This window comes from Ptychodera flava, chromosome 11 (assembly GCF_041260155.1).
Source record: "Ptychodera flava strain L36383 chromosome 11, AS_Pfla_20210202, whole genome shotgun sequence".
Classification (NCBI taxonomy): Eukaryota; Metazoa; Hemichordata; class Enteropneusta; family Ptychoderidae; genus Ptychodera; species Ptychodera flava.
In genome coordinates, this window is record NC_091938.1 from 26,285,353 (window position 1) to 26,304,946 (window position 19,594).

At 37.4% G+C, this 19,594-nt stretch overlaps 1 protein-coding gene across 2 annotated transcripts in view; it reads left to right on the forward strand.

Moving 5' to 3' along the window:
* The window catches only part of LOC139143949 (uncharacterized), a 62,244-nt gene that overhangs the window by 37,401 nt on the left and 5,249 nt on the right, over positions 1–19,594 (forward strand). For both annotated transcript variants that reach the window (XM_070714571.1, XM_070714570.1), the window contains exons 3-8: positions 9,459–9,618; positions 9,874–10,092; positions 15,769–15,916; positions 16,625–16,728; positions 17,094–17,230; positions 17,721–17,915. In XM_070714571.1, coding sequence (XP_070570672.1) covers positions 9,459–9,618; positions 9,874–10,092; positions 15,769–15,916; positions 16,625–16,728; positions 17,094–17,230; positions 17,721–17,915 — 963 coding nt within the window. The remainder of the gene's footprint in view (positions 1–9,458; positions 9,619–9,873; positions 10,093–15,768; positions 15,917–16,624; positions 16,729–17,093; positions 17,231–17,720; positions 17,916–19,594) is intronic.

The window sequence follows — 19,594 nt, forward strand, 5'->3', positions numbered from 1 at the left end:
TGATCCCAGACCTCATACCCACTATTTCAATACTTAACTCTGTTTTGTTTATTTAATACACTAGGATGTACAGTACCTGTACAGGTAGTCTCACCTCTAGCCAGTTAATTTGGGACAAAGTTTGGTCACTGCAGGGCCTGACATTAACTCCCTGCGTATGAATGTACTTCAGTGTACACCCTTTTGTTACTTTCTTCTTGAGAAATCAGGTCTAACACCCTCAGCCTGATCTTTAAGGAGAACAGATTTAAAGTTTGTTTGTAGTACAGTTCACTAAGTCAGGATTTCTGTTCCCACATTGAGATAATTGTGTAAGCGTCATATTCATAAGGTGACAGTTGGCTCATCAAGTTTGTATGGACATATCATCATAAATTGTTTCTTCATCCAGACAAGACTTTAAAAAATATTTTCATTGGGAATATGGTTATTAACCCTTTGAGTGCCAAGTCAATTTTTGTCGCCTCTATAAAATATACCCCACTCAATTTTTTTCAGATTTTTGCTAAATTTTTGACAAAAAAACTGTTGCCAATGAAATATAGTGTCCGTTTGGTCCAAAAGTATCAAAAAAATTACAGAAAAATCCTAAAATTGGGAAAATGTAATGCTAAAATTTTGGTGGGAAAAATTACAGCACTCAAAGGGTTAATAGAAGTTAAAGTCTTTCTGACAAAAATTTAGATGATTTTTGTCTGAGAAAAGTTACAACTGTAAGTGGATGATTATATTGATGTAAGAGATGGTAAAATGTTTCTTTGTAAGATATGAATTATTCATTCTTTCCTGAATGATAAAGGATTTTGCCTGAGAAAATGTAACAAATAGCTCTTTTGGATTAAAGGATTTATGAGTGTTACGTGTAGGGTCTTGTGAAATCGGGTGGTTGGCACTGCATGCCTGTCGCTGTTTGAGAAAATGTCTAAAAGTGAAATACTTGGTTTTTTTCTTTTGTATATTATTGAGATCTCAGGGAACTTTAAAAAAATATCTTCAGAAACCCAAATATTTGTGTATCTTGGATAAATGGTGTACATGTCAGAAATACGGTATGAATTACTTTTTTGGATAGAGTCATGACTGTGTCAAGTTTAGTCATGTCCATTACTGTCGTCAGTTGTTTCTCTGTACCCAAACGAAAACGTGGGAATCAAGCGCAACGTTTTTTTTTCTTCACGCCGTTTTAACACCATCAATTGTACCTTCTGATTCACTGTAGAAATGATGAGCGAAATGTCGTCATGGTGATAGCTAAATGTCTGTAGAAGTCCTTTTCAGATTTGATTAGGAAGAAGAATCTGTAATGACTGTCCCAGCGATTCCATTCATCCGGGATTCTTTCAACGATCAAAAAGGGGGCTGAAATTGAAAGTTGTATCAAAAGGAAGATCCTTTCTGAGTCATTCTTGTTATTCAGGCCCCGGGCTCTTTTTTCCCCCTCACACACTTTGAAAGGGTTTGTTATGCAACGCTACCGTTGAAGGCCCTGGGTTTTTTTATGCATCCAGTGAATGAAGGCAAACACCAGTTGAGGAGAATGGCTTGACATGTCAATGTTGCTAAGGGTTTCCAGAAGCAAATACACACACTCCTGCCACCAGTCAGAGACGGCAGAAGGAGAGTTTGTTTAGCTGACTCTTTCAGAAATGAAAAAGAAATCAGGTAGCTTTGATTTCTGGGACCTAGGCTGTCTGTCTGAACTTGCTTGGTTGTTTAGGGTTAAGGATTCTGTGGATGAGAAGTATCCGGCATTGATTGACTTCTGAGACACAAAAAAGAGCAGAGTGTTTGGTTGTTTGGTATTTGTTGGCAATGAGGTTGCTTTCAACCAAGAGGAACAGCGATTGAAAGACCAATATTAATGGAAGAAGTGGTCTTGTCCTCTGCCAGGCATTTCTGTATCAATTTGACTGTAGAACTTGAAACTTTGAATGGGAATCATGCAATATTGAACGCGAACATTTGTGGATTTTCTTCCTGTAGAGCCTTGAAGATCTATATGAATTTTGAGAATGCGTTCTCCTGCCAAAATAATGCAACCTTGTACAGCCCTGATTCTAATCTTGATTTAATTATTATCTCGCCAGATTAATTGTCATAATGTCTGTCTTGGTCAGCCATATTTTTGTAATCCTTCACCTTCCAGAACAAATCTTTTGATCTGTGAGTTTTGCTTCTCTTTACACAGGATGAAGAGCGTTAGGTCTGAATTGTTTCAAGCAAAATAGATTTATATATAACTGCAAAGTTTGCAAACTGAAATTTATGATGTTTTAAATCAGTGTTTTCACAAGGGATTTAATAGTATATTGTACACATTGTGCCTTAAAGAGTCGCAAGCGCACATACACAGGTAGCTGAATCCCCTCTCCACCATATGGTTTGGCCCAAGCCCATTGTTATCAGTGCTGATTATAGACCAGTTTAAATGGAAATGGGGTGAATACGTTAAGACTAATAAAGACGGGGTAGAGGTATCAGGAATTTTGATTGTCCAATTTCCATCAAAGTGTTATTTTTCAATGGATTGATTAATCTTATAGTTATTCTCACACATCATTTTCGGTGAAAGACAGACAAAATATGATCAGAGTGGGCTGGAAAGTACACTATGAAGAAAAATGAGTTTGGAAACTACGCAGCTTTCAGCAACTCTCAGAATAATATTATTAAGATGTCACATTTATTTACTTAGCTTTGTGTTGAAATTGCAAAATATTATTACTTTTTGATATGTTTATGTAAAGAATTTATATAAACAGAGAGTAGAAAATTGAACAAAGCTGCAAAGGATGAGAGGAAAGCCATATATCTAAATGTAAGGCGGAAAAAGGACCTGAGAATAGACATCACAGTTGAATTTTTTAATTAATCCGGTAGAGAAAGACAAAGAGAGAGAGGGGAAGAAAGAGAGAGTAGAGAGAGAGAGAGAGAGAGAGAGAGAGAGAGAGAGAGAGAGAGAGAGATATTGGTCTCATACCAAAGTAACTATATATAGGACGGAATGCAAAGAAGCTTGACTTGTAAACTGCTTCAGCGATGTGATGACTCTATCAAGTAGATTTATGTAGGTTTTAGGTTTTCCTCAACATAAACAACAAGCCAGAGCAGAGTTTACCATAAACTATATGCCCAGTAAATCTACTCAGTCGTACAGTTGATACGTCAGCGCTGCGGCCTACGATTGTAAACCCTGACTTTCTCCAACCCACGCCGTAAATGTCAAACATACGACTGGCATCAGGCCATTTGAAAGGAGCAGGTGGGGGGGATGGGGGTCACTGCCATCTGTACATGCATGTGGGTGGGGGATAAGCAAGGCGGTAAGTGCGTATTAGTACCATGAAGGTTGATTGACGTAGAGTCTGTAGGACATGAATAACTAACACAATTAAAGCAATATTTAATTTTCTTGTTGGATGCGCACATGTAGTTCATAATGATAGGAAATTTATAGTTATAATTGAGTGCTGTTCATTCTCTTACCAGTTAGTACAACTATTGTTTATTCAGCTGAATGTTTTAAAACCCTGAGACACTAGTTCTTTTTTATCGTCAGTTTTTTTGCAGTTGATGGTAGTTTCAAACTGTGAACATTTTTTGTTGTTTATGAAGCAGAATGATAATCATATGAAGTACCCATATTTAAATCTTTTTGGTTTTTTACATCTGTCTGTTCAGTGTGTGAGTAATTTTCACATTTATAGCTGCACACTATACTGAAATCTTGAGTATTATCATGACAGCTGGGAAATCAGTATCGGCTTACTTTTGTGGGCGTAATAACATGTAGGTTATATGTTGAAAACAAATTCTGTGTGACAGTTTTTTGTAACTGCTTCACAAATGTATACAGTGTACATATCTTTTGACATTGTAAGGTACATGTACATGTAAGTGGACGATAACTTACTATTAAATAGGGACTTACAGCTAGGCTAAACTGTGATGAATAATCTCTGATATGGAATGACATATATCTATGCATGTATAGTAACGTCAAAGTATGCCCTCGTGAGGTCTGACGCAGATAGTGTTTTATGGTTTAGATGATGATGTCAAATGGTGATGCCAAATCTTTGGATGGTCCTGGCATTTGATGTTCGTCAGGCTGTTCAGCAACTGTTCCCCGGCGTAGGTTGGAAATGCAAACTTCAAAAAAGCAACGCTTCAGCAGTCAGAAAGATTGAGAAAAAAAATCTGGCTCCTTCATCATTGGAAATATTTGCCAGCAACTGTTAAAGTAGTTAGAGAAAATCTTCACATAGTCCAAAGATTGAAGAGGGTTCAGGTTTTTTCCCAAATGGCAGGTATAGATTACCTGACACCACATTCCGTGTGCGGACCATGCTGCCCCCTGGGGTCAGTAGGTCATTGATCTGTCCTCTTCACATGACGCAAACAATCAACCAGCTACCCTTAGGTCTGCAGTCACATATTTCATCAGATGTATTTGTATGTGTTGTGTGTCGGCAAATTTGAATCCTACAAGTACTGTGGGGATTATGAAGCAAATGTTTATCGCCCTCTGGTAGGCCAATTGTACCGGTATGTGGATAGTGACAAATACAAATATATACCTGTATCCTATTGACCCCTTGTGTGTTAAAAAAAATTGTTTTATAAAATCAGGTACTTTCTCCTAGGGCAAAGATTTGATATTACCTAACAAATCTCTCCTGTAAAGAGGTTGCTTCATGTCTATACGGAAACAGAAAAGGGGCAGCCCACCTTGAGAGCCAAAAAATGAAATACCGAAACTCTATTAAAATAAGTTTCATCGTTTCTATCATGTACCGGTACGTACCAAATAGATACCAAGCTATATTTTCAAAGTTGTACTGAACTTTTTTACAGCTTGAACATTATTTTTTTTGGTGTGTCGGGGAATTCCAATTGCGTGTAGAAGTCTTGTCACAATACAAATGTAGGCAGGCTTTGCCAGCCTGATCACACAAATAATTTTATACTGTAATAAACTTCACTAATGTGGGCTGTTTAGGAGTAGTTGAATGGCATATCCTCACCAAGGTCATCCATAAAACGCCATCTCTCGCTCAGAGATAAAATTTTCTAAAAAGACTTAGGCATTTTGATGTCATTCCTGAGCTCGTTTGCATTCCTGTAAGTTGTTAAATAAAGCCAAACTTATGAGGAACTCGGGACAAAGACGGTGGCTGATGTCTTTCGGTTTAGTTTGAGTGGAGGGAAAGAATATTGAAATCATAAAAAAAATCACAAATGTTGGCTGCGTGTGTTGAATGCCCCTATGTTGGTTGCCATTCTGGCTGCTAAGTGAAGTCAATGGCCAAGGGCAGTCATCACACGTGCTCTCTGGAAAATCTGGCAATATTCCAGGAAAATTGCATCTCAGGTTGTGGCACATGTGGAAACTTGACTGCAATACGTCAGTCCCCCTACCTTAGGTAGTTTCAATGACTGTGGTGTTGAAAACTACAGACAAAAAAGGGGGAAAAATACAAATTCCATCAGATCTATAGTCAATAGATACATGTACATGTATAGTCTATTCTCTTTAACATTCCTTGTAAATTTCAGCCTCTTTAAGAGTTCATTTAAAAGTTCATTACCCACCATTATAATTGAGTATTTTCACTGAAGTTGCCAGGAATGTGCAAATTGCCATTTTATACACCACTATGTCCTTAATACTCTCACTAAGTGAGGAGTTGTCAAACCCTTAGTCATTTATTGTCTGCTGAGAGGGGGGCCATCTAATTTACTTACAATCAGAAATTTCAAGGGCATTGGGTTCCAAGCCAAATCTGATTGACTTATAATTGACAAGGAAGGTTCGGCGTGGGCTGCCCTTTCAAACAAACTTAGATTAATGACTGTGACAGATTCTTGCTCATGGGCTGTTGCATAGCAACAAGATCTTTTGATTTCACTCCATTGAAATGTCGTATGCGAGAAAAGTCTCGCTTTGAGTCAGGATACATATACATCATACTGTGGTGCGATGCGGTGTCATCGCTACTCCAAATATTTATGTACATGATGTATGAATCACCGCACTTGTCTTCATTTATAATATAAAGTACATGTTATGACAGACTGTGCATATATACAAATAGGATTTAAAAGCTCCTTGAGCTGTAACTTTTGATGTATTTTCTATTAAATTGGTTCAATATTTGAGAAAACTTTCCTACCAAAATTATTTTGAAATTCTCGGTGTTATAGTTGTCAGTTCAGCCTGTATGTGTGCAGTGTCCAGTGTTGTTGTTGATAAATGAATTTTCATCCAGACTATTCATTTAAAATTAATGAAAATTTTTATCAAAGTTTCCACTATGTCATTCAAATGTTGCAGTTTTCAATCTGTGGATATTCTTGGTTTGTAAATGCTTTCTCTGTGTGTCAATTGCAAGTTCTTGTTCTACTCCACAAAGCATATTAAAACACCTAATATTTAGCTTGCCAACTCAACGTCTGTACGTGTGAAATGCACTGTTACTGCTAAATTGAATTCTAGTATGACCCAGGACACACTCATCAACAATAACAATTTGAATCCTACAGGCTGCGTCCACACGTTCAACACTGTATCTCAACATGTTTCAGTGGATGGCTATTATTTTCATGTCTTTCCTATTCAGTATGTCAGCGGTCTTTGGTGCCTTATGCCTGATATGAGGAGATCTGTATACCTTACCTCATATTCCCTCTACCGGTAGAGAAACCGGTTAGTTTGCTAAACTCGTTGGGCAAAATCCAATTTGTAAAGAGATATTGCATTTGTTTTGACAAATTCATCAAGCTCGAGGGCTGACAAGTTCCGATTAAGTCTCCCTGAACCAATAAAACAGTTGTTCAGCAATTTGAAAATGGTGGTGTAACATGATAAATTTGTTTGAATAGAGACTTGAGTAGCCAGTATGTTTGTCTAAAGCAGCCATGGGACATTGAGTAAACCATCGTTGAGAGGATTGGCTTAGTGGTATCACTGTATCAAAATTGCGTGGGCTGCCTACTGCTAGTAACATATCCAGTTTCTACTGTGATAGTGGAAACTGTGTTTTGACTGTGCCTAAATTAAAAATATTCTGTTTCTGAATTTAAAAAAATCATTGGACTTGATAATGTAGTGCTGTGTTTGTGATACTTGCAAAAAATTTTTAATTGATTCGATGGAAAAAAGTCAAATTTCTGAGATTTTAAACTTGCACATTTTCCAGGAGAAATTGAGTCAGTCACCATTCATAAATATCAAAGGTAAACTTATTGAAAGAAAGCTGGATACTGATTGGCAATCAGCTTGTGGGAGTTATGCCTAAATACCGGTAGTGTGTGTCTAGTTCAAAGTTTGAACTCTAGAGGGCACTGTATTACACTCCAGTCAAGCTGCAAAGTACTCTACTTGATGTGTGAGAGATAAATAACTTTTGGGCAGCATAAATTGAAGACCTTGTGGCATGAGAGTATATCAATATTTTCAAACTAACACAGTGAAATTTATACCAAATATATGCCATTCATTGACAGACATAGCATAGGTTACTAGACTAAGTGGACAGCTCGGATAAAATGAAACGTTTTGGAAGAAAACTTAGTCCAAAGACTGACATTGCCTTTGAAACTCCTCTCTGCTAAGGGCACCTGTGTACATAAATCCTTTGTGAGACTGGCCAAAATTTCTGTGTCAGGTATCTGAATAGACGATCGGGTATACAGACGGATGAAAAAACAATGTCAGGGAGTCCTTGAAGGTGGTTGTCAGCGTGACCTTTTGAAAGTAGGGTGAGGTTGTTCATCCACCTGGGCAACAGAGAAACCCACAATGGCCAACAACATAGTCCCCAGAGATGAGTGATACGTGATACCTGTAAGTGATCAAGTGGTGGGAATCTGATCACTCTACCCACAAAGAAATCCTTACGCACCATTGAAGTTTCTGTTTGCGGCCCCATTCAGGCTTCTGCGAGTCAAAGAAGTGGACAAGCAAAGTGTTTTTCGGCAGTGAACAGGTTAAGCAATACAAAAAAGAAAGAGAGAGGGGGGAAAACTCTGAGAGTTGTAGCAAACAGAGCTGCTGTATGAGCTTATTGTTGGTTTTAATTAAGGAAAAACATGACATTGTGTCTTTGTGGCTTAACTGATGTTGCTCTGATAAAAAAGGGTTTGAAAAGAGAAGAGAAAATGAGATGTAATAAAGGGGAAACAAGCAAGAAGTGAATTAGTTGGTGCACTATTATGTAATTTACCAAGAGTTCAACCATAAGTGTTGCTTCGGTGAATGAACCCTGTGAAGATTCTAGTGAGGTTTTCAGACCTGGCAACGAGACTTGTCCTTTTGTGAATTTTACTTGAGCTACAGGGTTTTGATACTCGTTCAGGGATAAGGGACAGATGTTTAATAGTTTTAATTCATTAACATTTTTGGTTTGTTTAAATTTTTGAAAAATTTTGTTTAGAGGTTAGCTTGTTCATAAACTGTTCAGACAACATTATGTAATTTATGTCTGCCAAACTGTATGCCGACCTAGAACACATGAATATGCAAAGTTTGTTTATTTGTATTAATTTAACCCTCTGAGCGCAGAAGTAAATTTTTGTCGCCTTTATAAAATGTACCCAGTCAATTTTTTTCAGAATTTAGCCACAATTTTGATAAAAATCTTTAGCCAATGAAAATTTTATGTCCATTTGGTCCAAAATTATCAAAAAAATTACAGAAAAGTTCTTAAAATTGGTAAAATGTTGGACTCAGTGTAGGTGGGAAAAAATTACAGATCTCAAAGGGTTAATCAGTTCATACGGTGGGGAATTTTCTCTGTGGTACATGGCATAGCAAGGTGTACCATGATGGTACAGACAACATCTTATCCGTGAATATTACCATACCGCACAGGTGCATCAGGGCACACACTGATTTCTTGAATTGTGTGTTTTCATTTACAGTATGTACAAAATATTGCAGAACTCCTTTTCCCTACTGTATGTTACACTTTGTCAACACAAATGTTTCCTTTGAGGAGATAAAAAAGGTTGCGAGGCCTATAGAGGGAAATACCTTAAGTTTTTAAAACAAACAAAATAACATGACAAAACAAAAAGCAGTAATAAAATACATGATGTGACCGCATAATAATTAGTTCAGTACATGTATGGCATGATCATGTAATAATAAGTACAGTACGACATGATCATGTAATAATTAGTACAGTACGACATGATCATGTAATAATTAGTACAGTATGACATGACCATGTAATGCAGGTACCAGCACAGTATATACCATAAACATGTGTCCTGCCTGACCAACTGTGCCATAGTACTTGACCATGGTTTGCAAGTAATTTAATATAGCTTCCTCTTTACATGATGTTCATCTATCAAACATAGATACTGTACTTGTAGCGGAAATGTCTCCGGGATTTTACCTGTCAGTGAACGTTTGTAACTTTTCCTTTCTTGTCTTCTTCTTACCGCAGACTGGAAGGTATAATCATTGAACAGAAGCAAGAGCTTCAACGTCTCAGGAATTTCCCCCGCCAAGCTAGTCTAGGAAGTAGTAGAACCAGTACCTCTACCAGTCCCACCCCACCCTCAATAACTTCATATCAGGGGCCAGCCCCAACGAATCAAAATAAGGTAAGAAAAAAAAATGAATAAAATTAGCTCGTTGAAGGTCACAACTGTAGATATTCGTAGTCATAGGTTAAACGTTACATGTTCGTGTTTGTGAATTCATTTGAATATAAATCCTAGAATGCCATCGATGCGATCAAATATTTTTGTCTTTTATCTTAATATTTCTTTGATTTAAGATATGCAGCTACATTTTCAGGGATTATTGTTATGAAAAATTTACGAATTTACAAATTTACAATGTTTTCCTTTTCACAGGATTTCAACAGGCCGTGTTCAAGATGTAGTCAGTGCTCATCATCTTTATCGTCACCAAAGTTGCCAAGGTCCAACAGCACCCCACAAGAGTCCCCCCAGACTTCCCCAACCAGAAAGCTACGGGGTAGCAGCAAATCTTTTGCCAGGCCCAGCAGTTCAAATGAAAGCCTACAAAGTGATCATTTACCAAAGACAACACCTCAACCTACAATCAACGGGGTACGTAATATTTGATGGACTTTTCTGGGTTATTTTGCTTGCTTACGGGTTATGAATTTCTTTTTTATTTCCAGTTCCAAATACTACACAGGTATTTACCTATTTACAGTAAGAAACACTTGACCTGTATACCGGTAACTTTTCCCAGTGGATACTATTTTTAAGAGTTGACTTGCTGTTGAAAATGTAATGATCACTGCTAACATTTCTCCCGCTTTGAAATGTTGTAGGACTATTCCACCATGAGAGATGTTGCCGCTTCATTTTGTACAATCTGTGCCTTGGTAAGGGGGTATAAAAATTAAAATTGTTGGAGAATATTCTTGTTGATGGAGGTTAGGGGGAGCAAGAGAGCTGCTTTTCAGGAGACCTCATCAAGGTCCTAGTTTAACCCTTTGAGTGCCGTAATGTTTTTCCACCAAAATTTCAGTACAACATTTTACCAGTTTTTGCAGATTTTTCTGTAAATTTTTGGATAATTTGGATCAAATAGACATCATATTTTATTTGCTACAGTTTTTTATCAAAATTTTGGCGAAAATCTGAAAAAAAATTGCAAGAGTATATTTTAGAACGGTGACAAATATTGATTTTGGCGCTTGATCAAAGAGTTAATGTGAAATATTTGCATACATGTTATTGCACTCTAAAGAAATATTTGCATGATTGCATACTATATGAACCTGTCAATGCACAAAGCCTGTGTACTGTATCTGGCTGGTCAAAATAAACTAGCCTCACTATGCATGTCCTCTTATCACATTTGCTAATTTAGTACTTTGTCACAAAAAAAGATAAGGGTTGATAAAATATTTTTTGAGAAGGAGATGTACCGGTAGTTCTTGGTGAGTCCTGCCCCTTAATTCACATATAATCAGTGTGACCAAGAGGGGTCCTAGGTGTAATGTTTGCAACATCAATAACCTTCTTATACTTCCTTTAACAAAGAGCTCTGTCAATGCTCACACAGGAGCAACGAAAAAGTGACAAGAATAATGGTTGCTCCTTATTCCCGTTTCAAAGTATGTTTAGGTCTTGAGTGTCTTTCTAACTTGAAAGAGCAGGCTGTTACCATCGCAGGGGGATAGGGGCAATTTAAAGGAGTGTGTGTGTGAAAGAGGAATGCTTTTATTCACAACACCAAATGTGAAGAGCTTCTCTTTCCAAAAGCCAGCACAACAATACATCACTATCAAAATAAAGTGAAGCGAAACCACTAGAAAGATCAACTACTCTCAGCTAATTCCTTCTCCTTTTTTACTTTCCTTTCTGAAATGAAAAGAGTGACCTGCATTTTGTAGAACTATTCCACCCTTCTCTGGCAATGAGTCGTGCAATCTCTGAAATGTCGCTGACAAAGAGGAATTGCCACCGAGCAAAATAGGCGTGAAATTGTTCAGGAACATGATGAGTGTTTTTTGAGGGGTGTTCTTTGATTTTTTGTCCAGTTGGGTAATACAAGCAACTGCATTGATTTTTAGTCCTTTGGGCCTTTGGCCCAAAGTACTAATGTGATGACGCGGCCTCTGTTGTTGCATACAGTGGGCCGTATGCTGTGGACGCAGGTATCTCAGAAACGCTTCAGTAACTTTTTCTGAAATTTGGTCTGGTGGTCACTTTGGCATGTATCTCAAACGGTCTTTTTTCTTTTTTTGATTGAATCATTTTAAAGTCACTTTTTTAGCTTTTTTGTGAAAACCACTATTTTCAATTTTTCCTCAAAACCACTGATTTGATTATTGTGATATTTGGCATGGGTGTTCGTATAGTTGAAATGCCGTCAGAAATGTTCAAAATTGGTGATACATGCCTTGTATTATTTTTAAACAATATTTTTATCCATTTTTATTTTATATTTACTTGATTTTGACTCGCTTTCGTTAAAGCTACCGTCTGCGCATGCGCACAACTCTAGGACAAAATCTGAGTTGAGAATCGAATCGGACGCCATCTTGTTTCTCGGTGTGGGCACATTTTTTACTTTTTGAACGTTTCACTGTGCATTTCAATATATTCTATAGTTATGACGTTGACAGTGATGCACTTTTGCGGCTGTCGTGTATTTTTTGGTACGAAAGGCGCCTTTGATCGACTGAAGAATGATGGTACCGGCAGGCATATCAGTTCTACTGAGGAAGTAATCCACTGGCCCGCATAGGTCAGGACTCACTTAGGGGAGAACCATTTGATTTGTGGGGGGGGTATGGAGGATTTTGAGAAAAAAAATGTCACCAGGTGAAATAAAAGAAAAAATAAGCCTGTAATGGCTTGAGAAAAAAAATTCTCATAACAGACAGAAATAAATAAAAAAGGAATTGTCATAATGCAGTTGAAATGAGCAAAATTTTGGAAATTCATTCTCATGTGTTCTTTGCTAGCATGCTGCCATAGGCAGCGCAAATGTTTTTACCACAAGCAATTCTCATGTGGTTTTTTTTCCCAGCACTTATGATATAAGCATTCACTACTTTACACCTCAGTGCACTCGATGTTTTCCTTCCCTTTTCTGACCCAAGAAATCATATTTCTGGATTTCTGTTGCAATATCTCAATGGTACAGGCAATATCTAGATGGGACTATTTGACTTCTGTACATTGTGAAAATTGAAAAACAAGACAGGAGTCAATAAACTAGTGTAAAAACCAATATATTATTCTCTCAACATAAAATATGTTAGAAAGATTACAAGTTGTCAAAGAAAAATTGAGGAACAACAAATATAATGAAATACAATGTGTGAGCCTTGTTTTCTCTGACCACAAAGATAACATCTCCCCTGAGAACTTAAAAGGAATTGACTGTTATAAAGAAAAGCAGGTATAGTACTGATCACTGTTGATTTGCCAAAAAAGTGTTCTATAATTTAAAGTTGTATATATACTAGACTTTCCATTTTGTTTTCATTCGTTGGAATGTAAAATGAATATATAAAACCATCCTGTGATATGTGAAACACTGGCTTAAATTTGAAAAATTGCACTGCTACTCCATTTGATAAAAAAATTGATGCAGGTGTGACAGTTGAAATTAAAAAATGCTGTCTCTCTGACAAAAAAAGTTCCCATACCCACTTCCTGCATACCCCCCCCCCCGAAATCAAATGGGTCTCTCCTTAATATGCGCATGCGCATATAACAAGTTAGCGTTGTTTTGCAAGGACCAGCTCCTGGCAAGGACTTTGAAAAATCAAACCGACGCTGTCTTGTTTCTCGGTCTTGTGCGAATTTTGACGTTTTGAAGCTTTTAGCATTTATTTGATGATGTTTTGTAAATATGAAGTTCACGGTGATTGTATTTTTGTTGCTGTCATGTATTTTTTTGGCACGAAACGCTCCTTCGTTACCGGCTTTAGCGAGGCAATCCCACCGGCGGCCCGTTAGTAATAGCTGGGTGAGAGCGAGAGAATTCGCTCTGTCCTTCTACCTCCATGTCATAACAAACTAGCGTCGTTTTATATTGATGTACTGTCCTTTCGACACAGCGATACCTTTAAGTTTCTGTTGCTTATTTGGGTAATTTCGACAGTTGTGCATTGATTTTGACATCATTGTTGAAGACATTGTGTGCTTTAGACTGTCGACAGTCCTCGTGCCTTCTTTTGATCGGATCCGGAGTCACTTGCGGTAGTAATCCAACGTAGGCGATCGAGCGCCGAAGCATCATTGTTGAAGACAGTGTGTGCTTTGGACTGTCGACAGTCCTCGTGCCTTCTTTTGACCGGATCCGGAGTCACTTGCGGTAGTAATCCAACGTAGGCGATCGAGCGCCGAAGGCGCAAGGTCGAGTGCCGAAGGCACGAGCTTGTATAAATACCGAAAGCTACGCGAGACCAAGCAGTACAAGCGACTGGCGAGAGTCTATGTGTGCTTATGTTGACCGATTTACGCGCACTTCAGAATCACGGCATAATCCGACATGGTAATTTGGCATGATCATCAGATCATACATGATCCGAGATTGCACTTTAGCAAGGTCACGATAACTAATGTTGTTTGTTTCACTGTGGTTTAATACCTATAGGGCCTATTTCCACTAAAAGACTATTAGAATTTCCTCCTGGCTACTTTGAAATCGTGCACTGGCATGCATGTAGTTGTCAACATCACTATGCTTGAATGTAGTAGACTCTTACTATGAATATATCGACTGTCACTGCATATTGCATATGTGTGCAAGTCACTCCATATCATATCAAAAAATGTAGTATTGCGACGTTTGAGCTGCCACAAGCCAGAATTTACAGTTTATGAGAAAGTTATCTTACATGTTAAACTCAGTTCTACTGTGAACAAAATGCAAGCTATGTTGCTTAACTATGGTGAATAACATAATATTTTGTACCTATCACCATGTCAGAAAATCAGAAGGAAACAACCACTCAGACAAACTCTGGTCAGGATGATACTGTCCAATTTTAATATGTCTCTCGGCACACACTAGATACTCATGACTGTAAAACAACATTTCCATATAATTGTATATTCAGTTTTTATATTTAGTTTGCTTTTCACCATATTCTATGTCCTTCCCTGCGCTACATAATTCAAAATTAAATATTGTTTTTGGCCTATACATACTTGAGGGGTAAGCTTATTTAGTCTCATACATTAAAGATGCACTGTTGACCTTCAGAGTCCAAACTTTTTATCATTGTATTGTAGATAGGTGTACACTCCAAATACTAAGTACAAGTGTGGTGAGTGTAACAAGCAAATGTTTTTTAGTCAATGGCCCAAATTTATTTTCTATTTGATGGACAATAAATACATGTGTAATCAATGCCAACAATCCAGTTTAAGTAATTTGGTTTAGATTAGCCATTGTCCATTATATTACAATAGTTTGTGGCTAAATTTTCTCCCCTTCTGTATCATATAAGTTCACCGTTTCCTGTTTTAGATATTGTTGATCCTATTGAGTTCCATCTCTTATTCTTGATTCACTTTCACATTAACTTTCATTTATGTCCAAACAATTTGACTTTTTGCCAGATTTCACATTTATGGCAAATAATAAACAGTAAGGAGGCACAAAGGACGTCGGTGCCCCCGGGCCCCATGTTTTCTGTTCAGTTGGAGTGTGAAGGTTAGGCTATGGAGTTAATTAAAGGATTTTTCATGCTTGCTAGGTGCACCTGAAAAACATTGGCCCAAATCACATTATGAAAGTAATGAAGTTTTCCGATTAGTCTTTCCTTCACTAAAGGTAGAATGTGCCTCGGGGACAGATATTCAAACTCAAATATTTACAATTCTTTTCTAATTTACTACTTGTGGGGGCTCATTCTAAAGCTCTTGCAGTAAGAAAAAATACCCACCAGCTTAGTTTTTTGAAAATTGAAAAATTTTATTTTTCCCTTTAGAGTTAACACAGGGATGGCAGCCATTTTGAATTTCGAATATTGGTGAATGTTATGTAATTTGTTTCTCTGGCACCAAAATTTGCATGGTGACTCCTGATTTTATATTGATATTATTGATTTGGTGACAGAATAGTTGAAAGTTTCATTGAGGAAAGTTTGAACAAAAGATTAAGTCTTCACTCTCGAGGCGCATACTACCTTAATAAAAACTGGACCCCCCAGAATTATGCTGATTTGTAAAATTCCATTTTAACACAGCTTTTACAGTTTTTCAACGTTCATTTCTCACTTATTCTTTTTTTGACAAAAACAGGTGGCACATACGAACCATTCATTGCCAGTAGAAGTCGTAAACGAAAAAGCGAATTCTGTCAAGAGGATGCGACCGGTTGCGAAGTCGGATAAAGAGATGCAGTGTTCAATGGTTGACATTGAACAGTTGGAGAGGAAGTGGCAAGAAGGTAAAAACACTCACAGGCAACTCAGAAAATTCACACCTGCCCCCATCAGTTCTGTGTTGTGTGGAATACCGTAGTCATTTCATTGTTAGGGGAAAGAATAATACTTGACTGCTGTAGCTTACTTGTTTCCACAGGCAATTCAAGTGGTTAGTACTATGCGTTAGATGGTTCACACACTCTTCTTTTTGGCCAAAATAGTATAACGTCAAAATAGTATAACAGTCACATGAAATCTCATTCAGTGAAAGCATCATATTTCCTCTGAGAAGATCCTTGAGTTGCTGTAGCAAATGGTAGGGTTTTATCGCAATTTCAATTTAAGGTACTTTAGTGTAAGACGTAAACTTTTCCTAGAACTTTCTGTAAGGACACCTAAACTTTATTCCGTTCTTGTGAAATAAAGAATGAATAATCGGATGTCACTGCAAAATCTGGTACTAGGAAAACAAATCACCAAATATTGACCTATACTTGAAATTCAAAATGGCCACCACCCCTATGTTAATTCTATCAGGGAAAATTGAATTTTTGCCTTTTACAAAAATAAGCCAGAGAAAACTTTACGTACACCATAAGCTACAAAATGAACCCCTTCAAGTGGTTGACCAAGAAAGTACTGTCAAACGTTTGACATTCTAGATATCGGTACCCGCGGCACATCCTACCATAACAGAGTTAAAATATATTTATATTGTGTTTCCATGATAGCCAATAATGCCAAGGTTCAGCTGGAAGAAGAGTTGAAGTTGGTCAGACCTGAAATTGAGAGACTCAGAAACAAAGTACAGTCGATGGAGGAACTGCTGGAAGATGTAAGTAGTGAAAAAATGCTATCTTTTTCAAATTGGGGTGTTGATAGTGATTTGTTAAAAAACTAAACCATCTCAGATATCATACAGATATTTATTGTAATTCGAAGTTGTTCAGAGTCATAAATAACAAAGTTCACATAAAAAAATAGATTTGAGCAACAGATATCCAGAAAACAAAAATACAAAGGAAATGTCATTTGGACTGTGTGAGGGCGATGTCCTTTTAAAGAATGTGGTTGAGTGTTGCCCCTCCACCATGGGATTGTGGTTTGAGCAATTCAGTCAAATTCATTACAATTCTGCATTTACCAACCTGGTTTTTTTTTCACTCAATGCATCATTTTTGTTTCGTTACAATCTATCAGAGAACGAGAGTCTGTGAGGTGAAGATTGAAAATGAAGTTGAAGGTCACAGGGGGCATGACGAACAAGGAAACCATGGTATCCATGGTAACCACGAAAACTCAGAGTGTGAATCAGTTAATTTACCGTATATAAATAGGTAAGTGTGAAATGAAGAAAACATCTGGAAAATGTTTGGTGATTTTAAGCAAGCGTCACTTCAAGCAGTGAATAGTGAAAATAATTCAGTAAGTCTTGACAGACATGATGTTCAAATTCTTTATATTGGCCAAATTATGATCAAGTTGTTTCCTATTTATTGTTTCAGTTCCACTGATGCTGTAACAGAAGTGATCACTTCTAAGTTTACTTAATAAATATAGCATTTTGATCAGTGCTTGACAAATCTGGTTTGTTCAAAATCTCAATATGTATCTAATTTGTATAATAAGTGCTTTAACATCTGTTTCACTGCCCAGTTGTAAAATCGAAATTTAAAATGCCCTCATTAGTTTCATTGACTTTGTGCACTGATTTTCTCTCTCTCTCGCTCTCTCTTTCTCTCTCTCTGTCTCTCTCTCTCTCTCTCTCTCTCTCTCTCTCTCTCTGTCTCTCTGTCTCTCTGTCTCTCTCTTTTTCTCTCTCTACAGCATGAACATGAAGAAAAAGCCACCCCTGGTGCCACGGTCGCAGAGTGTATGTTCCACTTCGACATCCCTAGCAGTGCCGGGTCCACTGCTGGGATGTAAATGTTCCATGTGCTATTCCTTAGAAAATAATAACGGCTTGAAACGAGTACCACTGCAGGTGTTGATGGAAAGAAATGCTGTTATGAATCATAGAAGGTGAGTATGACAGACACCATATGTATAATTTATCTGCAGGGTAGGTGTTTTTTCCCCGTTACGGTTGGAAAATATAAGAGAACTATTTGCAACCTTTATGACGTATATCATGTCCCAAATAGGACCATGTCATTACACCAATAATAACCTAGGAAGCCTTTTTTTTGGGCAAAATATCTGAAGAGGGGATTGAGACTATGTCTGCCACATGGGGCGTATTGATAACCAGTGTGTTTGTGTCTGTTTGTGTCTGTGTATCTGTGTGTTTGTTTGTGATTAGAGAGAGATAGAGAGAGAGAGAGAGAGAGAGAGAGAGAGAGAGAGAGAGAATATAATTACTAAAATACTAAGAGAACGAAAAAGCAGCCAAAATTCATGAAAATTTTAAAATGTACAGGCTGACTGACTAGCAAAATGAGAGTGAAATCATGATAGCAAGGAGTTCACAAAAACCGTCCCGCCAGAAAAAAAACGTTAGAAACCCAAAGGAATTATGGGAAGGTTGGAATTTTAATGAACTCTTTTCTACGGTGGAATTCTTGTTATTTTCAATGGGATGAGTGGATCTGTAAACAATAACACAATGTTGTTGCTTTTAAACTTTTAAAAGAAAGAAAAACTTTGAAGAGTTACAGAAACCAGAGAACGAAAAGAAGAATCAGAAAAAAAACCCACCAAAAGCTGTTTGCAGATCGATCATCAATTATGGAACACAAATATTTGTGTGATTTACTCACCACAAGGGTACAATTAAAGTATCCACTCTCAGTAAAGACAGCTTTTAAAACGTCTACATTCAGCGTAATGTTCTTATCTTGACCTAATGAGTGAAAATATTGACACAGGGCATTAGACATTCTTGGCAGGTCAATCACCTTCTCTCTCAAGTACGAAAATGTTCAAATCAAATGCAGTTGGACAAAAGAGGGGTGGTACGTCACTCTTCATCCCTGTCATGCTGACCTGTCATGCTGATAGCTTCTTGGTGTAATTAGACCGTTCAAATACCTGTCAATCTGTCTCTCGAGTGAATGGTAAATACCGCTGATGTAGAATTCACTTTCGTGGTTTCTTCTTCCAGTACTCTTTAGTGTTTGCTCACGGGGACATTTTCTGCAGGGCACACTTCACTTAGATGACACAGCAGAAATCCTTTGTCTGCTCAAAGAAATGATTTTGTCCAGTGCCCTGTTTTAATTGGTTCAAACCACACGTTGATTTCTCAACAAACACTGAGGAATATTCCTTTTGTTTAAATGACCAGAGAAATAAAATCAACACAACTTAAATAGAGCGTAATTTATAGAAACAACTTGGTAAAATTTGAATTGTCAAACCTTTAAGCATTGATTTACAAAAAGTGTTAATGTAAGTATTCTTGGTTTGTGTTGGCATGCTTAAAATTGACATGTTGCCTGAAAACAAATGTGCTACATCCATGTAGGACAAATTCAAAAAGACAAACGAAACAAGACTACTTAGAATGTTGAAGGCACTGAAATTTATGAGTTGCCCAACAAAGCGAGTCGACAGAAATGGCTGTATAACAGGTAGTAGTGCGCCCTCTATAGGTGTACATGAACATGCCACATGATTGGTGGCATCTCAGAAGACTGTGTCCAAATATGGAGTAATTATCCTATAGAGGTATACTATGTATCGGTATTTATTGGGCTTTA